At 40.6% G+C, this 11,655-nt stretch overlaps 1 protein-coding gene across 1 annotated transcript; it reads left to right on the top strand.

The window, feature by feature from the left end:
- The first annotated feature begins 575 nt into the window (after positions 1 to 575).
- LOC109238284 (uncharacterized mitochondrial protein AtMg00810-like) lies at positions 576 to 1,415 on the top strand. Its single transcript, XM_019404718.1, has one exon. The coding sequence runs from the start codon at positions 576 to 578 to the stop codon at positions 1,413 to 1,415; it is 840 nt and encodes a 279-aa protein (XP_019260263.1).
- Positions 1,416 to 11,655: the final 10,240 nt, after the last annotated feature.

The following is an 11,655-nucleotide window of genomic DNA, read 5'->3' as shown; positions in this document are numbered from 1 at the left end:
AGTAGTAACTCTACCTCATGGCAAGAAGGCAATTGGTTGTAAATGGGTCTATAAAATCAAATATACAGCTTCTAGAGATATAGAAAGGTTCAAGGCTCGCTTGGTGGCAAAAGGGTATAGTCAAAAGGAAGGCTTGGATTATCAAGAGACCTTTTCACCTGTAGTGAAAATGGTCATAGTTAGGTCTGTGATTGCTATTGCAGCTGCAAAAGGTTGGGTTTTGCATTAAATGGATGTCTATAATGCTTTCTTGCAAGGAGATTTGGAAGAGGAAGTATATATGGATCTACCTCAGGGTTTCTCACATTCAGCAGGAAAGACACCAGTTTGTCGACTACACAAGTCTCTTTATGGGCTTAAACATGCTTCATGCCAATGGAACATCAAGTTAACCACTGCTCTTCTTCAGCCAGGATTCAAACAAAGTCATCTTGATTATTCCTCGTTCACCAAACATATCAATGGGAGAATTGTCATCATCCTAGTGTATGTGGATGACTTGCTCATCACTGGAGATGATGCTGTTCTTATATTAGACACCAAAGCTACACTTCATCAAAATTTCAAAATCAAAGATGGGGGAGCTCAAGTATTTTTTGGGCATTGAGTTTTCAAGAAGTAAGGAAGGGATTTTGTTACATCAAAGGAAGTATTCCCTCGAACTTATCTCTGATGTTGGTTTGGCAGGGGAAAAACCTGTAGGGGCTCCTGTTGAGGTGAATCAGAAGTTAACTACAGCTGAATTTGATCATCAATTTGGGCTTACCAATGATACTTTGCTTGCTAATCCTGGAGCCTATCAGAGATTGATTGGTAGGCTATTTTACCTCAATATTACTAGGCCAGATATCTCCTTTGATGTGCAATGTTTAAGCCAATTCATGTATGCTCCTAAGACATCACACCTCGAAGCTGCCTTAAGAGTGATTAGATATTTGAAGAAGAATCCTGGTCTAGGAATCCTTATGTCATCTACTGGTTTTACCAAGTTGCAAGCTTATTGTGATGCTGATTGGGCCTCTTGCCCAAATACAAGGAAGTCAGTGACTGGTTATATGGTCACACTTGGTGATTCTCTCATCTCTTGGAAATCCAAGAAGCAAAATACTATCTCTCGTAGTTCAGCTGAAGCAGAGTACAGGAGTTTGGCATCAACTGTGGCAGAGATAATATGGTTGGTTGGTCTGTTCAATGAATTGGGAGTCTCTCTCACTTTGCCTATTCCACTCTATTGTGACAGTAAATTTGCCATGCAAATTGCTGCGAATCCAGTTTTTCACGAAAGGACTAAACACATTGATATTGATTGTCATTTCATTCGTGAGAAGGTACAACATGGATTGATTGAAACTGTGTATCTGCCTTCTGCTGAGCAACCAGCAGATCTATTGACAAAGGGGTTAAGCTGCATTTAGCATGACCATTTGTTATCCAAGCAAGGCCTAAAGAACATTTTCCTTAGACCTAGCTTGTGGGGGTGGGGGGGGGGGGGTTGAGGAATGTATTGATACGGGATAAGTACTTAGTGTTCGTTAGTTGTTATTTATAAACCGTAGTTAGCTAACTAGAGTACATACTAGTAACCACAGTTGAGTTAGAGATTAGTTAGTATAAATACATGTTAGTCGATTAGTTGTAGTTGATGTACAGTAAATTTCTCAATGCAACAGTGAGCTTTCCATTTCCAGTTCTTCTCCTCTCGTCTTCATCTTTCTATTCTTCTAAGATCTGAATTGCAAGTTAGCTGAATTCATCAAATTAACATATTCGAACCTAGGTGATTTTTTCTTATTTGTTAAATTTAGCAAGCATTTACCACTTAACTGATATTTATTCTGATGAGACGTAACAAGTGAAATAATAGAGTTATGTGCAATGCTTTGAACTCCTTTTCAATTGTAGATCGAAGTATTTTAAAAATAATTAAACAAATAAAAATGTATTTTTTTTAACACTTAAACTTTAATATGAGATAGTCACATACTTGAACACGCATCATTTGTTGGAGCGTCTTAGTTAAAAAGTTCATAATAAGGTCGACTATGTGCTATCGTTTCATATAACATTTAATATTCTAATAAATAAATGAAAAGGACAAGAAAGGTGACTTCAAATCATGATTAGAACTAGTCTTATGGACAGATTCTCCCCAAGAGCTAATCATGAATTCCACAATATTAAAATTTTTAGTTTTCTAGAATATGATCGGTAGATGACATAACATTATTTGCCTGCCTTCGATATTTGTCAAGAGAATTCTAACAGCATTATTGATTAGCTCAAGTCATTTAATTCAAATAATGTTCATTGAAATGACATTATGTATATTGTTTGTTAGAATCGTATCATTAGGATAAGATTAAATACATCATAGAATAACAATTGGTGAAGGAAAAAAAAAGTTATTTGTATGTTAGGCAGCACCATATCCAAACAAACTTTATTTCGGAAACAAAACAAACGGAAAACAGTTTCTACAAGTCATAATTCAATTTATTTTGTAGTATCATTTTTTAAAATTTATAGTCTTCTAACTATTATTGTCCAATTGAGTTTTTTCTGCTCTAATGTTGACTATATGAAGAAAAGAAAAACTCTATCAGAGAATTATGAGAATGATATGAAGTGGTACATGGCGAATTGTAGTCAATCTTTTTTTTGGATCTTACTTCAATATATTCTTAATTCGACTATTTTGACAATAAAAACAGCCATATGTATTTTGCTTAGAGTAAAATCAAGGGATAATACATGATTAACCCATTGGGATGGTAGCTATTTGCTAGTTGCACCTTTGTAATTTGCGGGTCCTATGACCCCCCTCTATGTATTCAAAGTATAAAAAGTTTTACTTTTGTTTACCGTAAAACGGTACAGTTGAATTTATACGTGTTTTCTAGACAAGTTAATTAATTTGATTTTGAAATAATAGGAGAATTGAATAAATCTGCAATACTTAGCCTTGGGATGAAGATGAAATAGCAAAAACAGTAGTTATGGGAACAGGGCTTCCGGGCACAACAGTAATGGAATCAAAGAGCCAAAAGATAAAATTGTATAAAATGCTGAATAGATTATAGCGTAAGTTTGCCAGAAAATCCAGTACAATGATAACATAGCTCACTATTTATAGCTGCACCTAGGGAACAAGGTCCTAGGATCATGTCCTTCTTTAATGTCAATTATGAGGGCTACTGAAGAATGTGTAACGACGGGCATGAATGACAAATTCTTTGTAATTGGCAGTATACTAAATGCCGTAGAATATTCTCCATTAAATGCTACCGGCTGGCAGGCATTTATTGCATCTTTGTGAGCGTCCTTCTTTCACGCAAGAAATGGAACAGCTGTGTTCGGTTTTAGCTATTCTCTGCCTTCGGATCCACGTGTCACTCTCTTATTCAATTACTTAGCATAACATATTTTACTCTATACAGATAGTTCCCCTTCTTTTCGGTGATACAATTTTGTGTCACCGAAAAGTTGGTAGAAACATTCTTTTTGGCGAGAATTTCCCTGACCCCCTCTGAAAAGCTTCTGACGATTGATTAGACGCACGTATCTCCGCATTTAATGCCCCGAACATGCGTCATCCCACGGTTCAGTATAACTTTTACTGGTTATCGAGGTAATTATGGCCACGAATTTAGCCACCTAAACCGTTATTTATACGCATCAACCTCCTTTATTCACACCCCATAATTCTCCAAACTCTCTCAAACTCTATTCATTCAATTCTGTTCTTCAACCTTTCTTTAATTCTCCTCATACGAGAAAAGCTTTTCCTTCTTCTTTATCATATAATGGCTTCTTCTTCAAAAATATCAGTTCCTCGAAGAACAAAAAACAAAGCTGATGAAGTCGCTCCTCCTACAGTGAGCACCATCATCCCTAGAAGTCTTGTCACAACTAAAGATTTCGAAGAGAAATTTCCTTCTGCTAACTCTCGTACATAGGCCGTTAGCAGATATCCTTCTTCCATTTGTCTTTCTAGTATGTAACGCTCCGACTGGTCTTTTTGAGCATTTTCACTTCGCTTGGTAGTTTTCGGGCATGAGTAGCTCCTTATGATGTATTATGACTTATGTGAATCGTCGGCTTTGGTTTTCAGGTTATTCGGAATTGATTTGGAAGAATGATTCTCAGCTAGAAGATTTAAATTTGAAAGGTTTGACAAAGTTTGACTTTTTAGTATTTGACTTCAGATTGGATTTCTGATGGTTCTGTTAGCTCCGATGGGTGATTATGGACTTAGGAGCGCGTCCGAATAGTGATTTGGAGGTCCCCAGTAGAATTTGGCTTGAAACGACGAAAGTTGGAATTTTGGAAAGTTTGACCGGGAGTGGACTTTTTGATATCGGGGTCGGATTTTGATTCCGAAAGTTAGAGCAGGTCCATAATATCAAATGTGACTTGTGTGAAAAATTTTATGTTAATCGGACGTGATTTGATAGGTTTCGGCATCAGTCGTTGAAGTTGAAGTTTCAAAGTTCATTGATTTTGAATTGAGGTGTGATTCGTCGTTTCGATGTTGTTATGTGTGTTTAGAGGCCCCAAGTAGGTCCGTGTTATGTTATGGGACTTGTTGGTATGTTTGGACGAGGTCCCGAGGGGGCTCGGGCGTGTTTCAGATTGATTTCGGACCATTTTTCCTTCATTTTCCGCTGCTGTATTCTGATGGTATCTGGTGTCTCAGTCCTTCATCGCATTCGCGAGGCAAGTGTCGTGAACGCGTAGTGTATTTTGATGGCAGTAGCATTTCATTCATCATGTCGTGAATATTGTCCCGCGTTCGCGTAGAGTTGGGGCAAGTCTTCTTCTCGTCTGCGTACGAGGGATCGCGTTCGCGTAGGGTTGAGCCGGGAGCTGGAGCTGGAGGCCTTTCTTCATTGCGTTCGCGTAGTTGGAGCCGCGTTCGCAAAGGTTTGAGTCAGCTGTGAGTCACGTTCACGAGGTGTTTACCGCGAACGCAAAGTGTGTTATGGTGGCAGATTATTATTTTCATTGCGAACGAGATGGTATTGCCGCATTCGTGAAAGAGGATGTCTGGGCAAAAGTATAAAGTACTCTATTTCGGGGGTTTCATCCATTTTCACTTTTTTGGAGCTATGGAGCTCGGATTGAGGCGATTCTTGAAGCAATTTTCATCATATGAATTGGGGTAAGTGTTCTCTACTCGGTTTTGGTGATATTCCATGAATCTATCTTCGATTTTAGCTTTTGGTTGATGAATTTTAAGGAGGAAAATTGAGAGTTTTGGCCTAAAGTTTCATAATATGAATTTTTGAGTTTTGAACATCGAATTGGAGTTAGAATTGAGTGAAACTAGTATGGTTGGACTTGTAATTGAATGGGTTGTTGGATTTTGTGAGTTTTGTCGGGTTCCGAGGCGTGGGCCCGGGTGTGATTTTTGGCCGGTTTTGGGTTTTTGATGAAGGATTCGATCTTTATCATTTGGAATTGTTCCCTTGGGCTTTATTTGATGTATTTGAGTTGCTTTTAGCTAGTTTTGAGCTGTTCGGAGGTCGCTGCACGTGATGGCATTTTTGGAGCATCGCTTGGCTTGCTCCGTGTTGGAATTGGCTTGTTCAAGGTAATTAACTCTTCTAAACTTAGTGCTGAGGGTATGAAACCCCGAATTACGTAATTATGTGATTGATGATGAGGTAGCGCACATGCTAGGTGACGGGCGTGTGGGCGTGCACCCGGTGAATTGTGACTCCGTTATTTTCATGGCATTGTATAGTGGCCCTATTTTGCTGATGTGTGTGTTTTCACCATGTGATTAAGTAACTGAGTTGTCAATCATGCTAGATATCCTGCTTAGGCTTTACGCTGATATTGTTAGGATCCATAGTGATCGTTTCTTACTGTCATCTCACTAATTTCATTGATATTTCGTACTCAGTCATATTCACGCATTCATATCATATCTCAGTCTCAGTTGTTGTTTATTGATACGTCATATCATTGTCGTCGGGCTTGTTTCATGACATTGTGAGCCCGTGAGTGAGACTGGAGATATTGATGACTGAGTGAGGCTGAGAGCCTGATTATGAGTGACAGTTATGGGATCGGGCTGCATGCCGCAGCATGATATATTGATTTATGCCTGGATCTGGCTTATGATGCGCTTGGGGTGAAGGATCCCCTTAGGAGTTTGCAGACACCCCAGTGAGGGTGGTTGATTATATTGAGGGATGGATCTTTCTTGGACATCGATCTTGTCCGAAGCATTTTTATATCTAGATATGGATCTTCTCCATGGGGCCGGATTGGATTTCCTCGGTACTGAGTGACTGATGGTCAGTGATGTATATGTTCTAGGATGCATCTTTCCTGGGCCGTATGGCCCATATACAGTACCAAGTGGTTGAGCATGATGAGTGGAAAGTGTGAGACAGTGAGATTGGGTACTGTGAGAGTGTGAGTACATGATTCATCTCCGAGATACATGGCATTGGCATGCACACATGACATACATGCATAGAGATGCATTTTCCTCATGCTATACGGTATCACGTCATTCATGACTTTTTACACACATTAATATATGGGCGTAGAGAGATATTTCACACTTGCTATTTGGAAAGAAAATGAAACATCTTATTTATTGTGAAAAGGATTTTTGGAAAAATTATAGTTTTCAAACTGTCTCATATTTTTCGATGAATTCGGTAAAGGATTTGGGTTTTAATTGTTATTCTTGATAAGCAGAAATATTTTCAAAAATTGTGAAAAAGCTAAGCATTTTATTTCTAAGTTGCTTCCTTATTTTATATGCTCTACCTTGTTATGAATTGTTGTTGGCTATTGGTATTGGACCCGACTATATTCCAACTCGTCACTACTTTCAACCAAAGGTTAGGTTTGTTACTTGTCAGTACATGGGGTCGGTTTTACTGATAATACACTTCTGCACATTGCGTGCAGATGTTGGCTGCTATGTTCGACTGGAGCTGGATTTGAAGATGTACCTGCGTTCCTGTTGTAGCTGCCTCTTGTTCATGGTAGCCTTAGATTTTAAAACTCTGTTTATGTACTTTTCAAACAGAAGGTGTATTTAGTTCATATCAGCTTTGTAAACTCCATTCTTAGAAGCTCATGATTTGTACTACCAGTCCTTGGGAAATGTATAAGATTCAGATAATTTCATTGACTAATTGTCTTATTAATATTATTGAAATCAAATGGTTGTTAGTTGGCGTACCTAGCGGGTTGGGTTAGGTGCCATCACGACTAGTGGATTTTGGGTCGTGACACAGTATTCGTACTGTGAAGAAAGATTGTCATTGCCAAGAAAGGTTTTACGTACTTATGTACGTATCCCTTCACTTTGGGGACGATTTCTCTGAGTGAAGAGCTTGGCTCCATTATTGTGGAGTTTTGCCTCCACTACCAGGTATGTTTGGCGCAGGTGAGTCCCTCCGTGTGGAGGACGATCGCTTGTCTTCGGCACCTGTGCCAAGAAATGGGGGAGGAGCTATCCCTAGCTCACGTGATGAAACTTTAATCCCCCAAGATCTTCCTTGGGGAGATGACTAACTTCAGCAAGCTAGGCCACCAAGCACTGTTATCTAGCGTGGATGATGATGACGACCATGGGTGAATGGAGCAGTTTGTTGTTTCAGTTGCCACTAGAGACATCATCCCGACCTTGGCTCCTTCCTTCCCTAAATTATGAACCGCACTTGTAAGTATACAGTTTGCTTCTGCTTTTGTTAAAGATCATTCCTCGCCATTATTAACTTTTCTTCATTTATCCGCCTCAACGACTCAGTGGGTTCCCCCTAGGGTTGAGGGCTTGGACCAATGGGTTCACAAAATTTTGGACGTTACTACGCCTGAACCCCCCTCATGGAAAGAGTTGTCTCTGAAATATGTGTGGAAGGCCAAAAATCATGGTAAGTTGAACTCATCTCGTCCTTAACTTTTATTATGAGAAAGTTGTCTGATTCTTCTCTCCCGTTGAGTATAGGTCTACCCTAGGGCTCAGCTGTCGTCCCGAAGAGGACGTTTTTCCTGATCCTACTGATGCGGCGAGGCTGATGCAGAAAGATTTTTCACAGACATGCATCTCCGGGCCTACTTCTAGTGCAAGTGCTTCTTCTCGGACTCCCCGGCCGGAGAACAAGTAACCAAAAATAATGCGTTCCTCTTTGGCCAAGGGAAAGAATAAGAGTGCGAAGAATGCCGCCCCCGAATTGTCTCTGCAAGTCATGGTGACGAGCCCCTTCCCAAGCCGGCCATAGATACCATGATGATTGACGATGATGGAGAAGCTAACGGGGAAGGGGCTTCTCCACATAGAAGACAACGACCTTCCTCAACTCAACAGTCTGCTCAATATATTGAGTTAGTTACACCAACCGAGGATGATGCCTCGGTGCTCTTGGGGGAGTTTGAAATGGTGAAAATGCCAACTTCCGTTTTCGGATCCCAGTCGCTGCGCCTGGTATTATGGGACTGAGTATCGGGTCCCTACCATCTTCGGTTGAAGAGCAACCAACAACCAGCACTGCGCTTGCCGCAGCTGCTTCTCACCCTTCAATGCCATCAGCTTCATCTCCTTCTTCACCAATTCTTCAACCAACAATTGCTACATCATCTCCACTGCGCATCTATCCGAGAAGAGGATGTTTCTCTCCCTAGTCCCCAGTTCATGGGAACTTGGGGAAAAATTATGCAGCCCCCTCAAAAGATCCGCAAAGGAGGAGGAGCGTTACTCTCTCAGTCTCTACCGGATGCAATTTGTTGTCCCGGCCAATAGAACTTGCTAACAATCTGAAGCCTTTGGCTTAAGAAAAAGATTTTGAAAAAATACAAGCTCTCTCGGGAGAGCGCTTTTTGAATAATTCCATGCACAATGTCGTAGCGGTACACTCTTCATTTCCTTTGTCATTTCTCCTATCTTTGATTGAATAAATATCTTCTTGAGTTCGTCTTTCTTGTTTTACAGGCCAATTTCCTTGCTTCCAAGGGCCTCCAGAGGTTGATTCGATAAAAAGAAGAACTTACCTCTGGGCGGGGTCAACTTTTGCCCGAGCGAGATAAACTGTTGCTCGCCTTTCCGAACTAGAAGCCAAAGCTACTGAGGCCATTGTGTTGGAGGCTTTTTTGCAGCAAAGCAAGCAAGAAATGGAAACCCTTAGCCAAAAGATTACTACGGTGAGGGTTCAATTTGAAGCGGCCAAGGCCTAATGGGCTGAAATCCATAGTGTCGTTCTTGTTGCTTCCGATCGCGAGGCTGCCTCCGCATACAAGTAAAATAAGACCATTGAGCATATCAGAATTTTCAGCTCTACTTTCCGCGAACTCCATGTTAGCCTCAAGTCCATTGGATCCATCCGGGAAAACCTTTTTACAGAGTAACCAACTTAAAGAAGAACTCAAGCATCAAGCGGCGTCCCTCATTATTGAAAAAACTTTTGTTATGTACAACATAAGGAGAAAAACTATGGAAGTGTCTAATGTGCATATCATTGACATTGGTGCCGAAATCGCTAAAGCCCGTGAGCTAGAGTCAGCTGCTAAAAACGGTCTCTCGACAGGGTCTGATGCTTCCAGTTCTTTTGGTTCCGGTTCTGAAACCTCGGGAACTGAAGAGAAACTAGAGGGTGAAGATGTTGAAGGCCATACTGATGAGGGCCAAGATGTTGGGACATCGGCGGATCTACCCACTTCCCTCGGGGGCACGGACGTTTCTCTTCCACCGGGTTGCGGAGATGCAGCAGTTTAGATTTTCCTTTCTCTTCCCAACTTTTTTACCTATGCCGCTTTGGCATATTTATTGTGAATAAAAACATCTTTTTCTCAAGTATTTCATGAGTCTTTCTGCGTTCTTTTGTCTGAACATTTATACAACGCTTAATCTGTGCATTCTTTCTTGCTTAACTGTTTTGCGCATGTTTTACTGTTTGCGTCTGATTATGTAAGGCCTTGGGTGTATTTTCCCCCAAAAGTATTTCGTTTATGGGCACAAGTTCTTCCAAAATCAACCCTTTATCGTGAGGGTTTTTATAAGAGAGGGACCTCTTATGTTTACGGTGATCTTGAAGTGTACGTCTCCTGTTCATTACTACACTAGCATTTGAAGTATTTGTTTAACTTTCAAATGATAAAATAAATTCATTGTTCAGACAAGAAACAAGATAGAAATAAAAGGAATTTATGTTATTCCTTCCATTTTCAAAAGGTACATAAGCATTTGTTATGCTAAAAAGAAATTGTCATTTCTTGTGGCTAACTTGTTTCTACGGGGCTGGCTGCGAAATCCCCGACCTCGATGATACAACTATATTTCCGGTTTTTGTATTCCAGTCAATGTGGCAGTCATTGTTGCAGCATCCTCATATCATCCCCCCCCCCCCAGTTTTCGAATGCGAAGAATGCGAATTGGAACACTGGAAGTGTTGCACCTTCGAGGACTCCACTAATGAATTGCTAGATAATCTTCAGTTCGGTAACAAACTTCACTCCCCCTTAGGAATTTATGCTATGGAGCCAAATACTATCAAACAATACTCTAATGATTTGCACTTGTGAACGTTCCGGTAATCTTTGTTCGATAGCAAACTTAACTTCCCAGTAGGAATTTTGCTATCGAGCGAAAGATTATCTAACCGTCCTCGTGGTTCTTAGCTTGTGCGCCTTGTTGTTAGAAGGTCTTATTGTTGCTGCTGAAACTTTTCTTCATAGTATGCTTTCCGTTGCTGCCTCTTTAAAAACCTTTCCAGAAAAACTCGATTGGAACAAAAATTGGACAAAGGGAAAATAGTGCAACACATATTTTCATTACAAGTGGTATTCATCAGCAATAATATCTCTTGAGGTGTGCCACATTCCAATTGCTTGGCAACTTTTCTCCATCCTGATTCTCCAACTCGTATGAACCTTTCCTGGTGACAGTTGAAACCCTGTAGGGGCCTTCCCACGTTCGACCTAGCTTCCCAACGTTGAGTTCCTGGGTGTTTTGAGTTACTTTCCTTAGAACCAAGTCTCCCACTTTGAAATAATGGAGGTTAGCTCTCCGATTGTAATATCTTTCTATTCTCTGCTTTTGGGCTGCCATTCTTATATGAGCCAAGTCCCTGCGCTCATCGAGTAGCTCCAAGTTGGCTAACATTGCTTCATTTTTCGTCCCTTCACTTGCTTGGTAATATCTCAAGGTAGGCTCCCCTACTTCCACCGGGATTAAGGCTTCTGCTCCGTATACAAGGGAGAAAGGAGTTTCTCCTTTACTCGATTTTGCCATCGTTCAGTACGCCCATAGCACTCCAAGCAGTTCTTCAAGCCATTTACCTTTAGCTGTTCTAATCTCTTCTTGAGATTTTGTATAATCACTTTGTTCGTTACTTCTGCCTAATCATTTGCTCTCGGATGGTATGGCAAAGATGTGATTCTTTTGATTTTCAAGTCTTCAAGGAACTTTGTGATTCTTGCGCCTATAAATTGTGGCCCGTTGTCGTAGGCTATCTCCTTTAGTATTCCAAATCAGAAAATTATATTCTCCCATAAGAAATCCACCACTTCACGTTCGCTGATCTTCTGATAAGGACCTGCTTCAACCCATTTAGAAAAATAGTCAGTCAAAATTAAAAGAAATCTTACCTTGCCAGGTGCCGGCGCCAGTGGTCCGACGATATCCTTTCCCCA

This window comes from Nicotiana attenuata, unplaced genomic scaffold (genome assembly GCF_001879085.1).
Source record: "Nicotiana attenuata strain UT unplaced genomic scaffold, NIATTr2, whole genome shotgun sequence".
In the NCBI taxonomy this organism is placed as follows: domain Eukaryota; kingdom Viridiplantae; phylum Streptophyta; class Magnoliopsida; order Solanales; family Solanaceae; genus Nicotiana; species Nicotiana attenuata.
Note: the sequence above shows the minus strand (reverse complement) of the source record. Positions and strands in the feature narration are given on the sequence as shown.

Bases quoted from the DNA above. Each gene is read 5' to 3' on its own strand.
- LOC109238284 (XM_019404718.1), top strand. From the start codon at position 576: ATGGGGGAGCTCAAGTATTTTTTGGGCATTGAGTTTTCAAGAAGTAAG.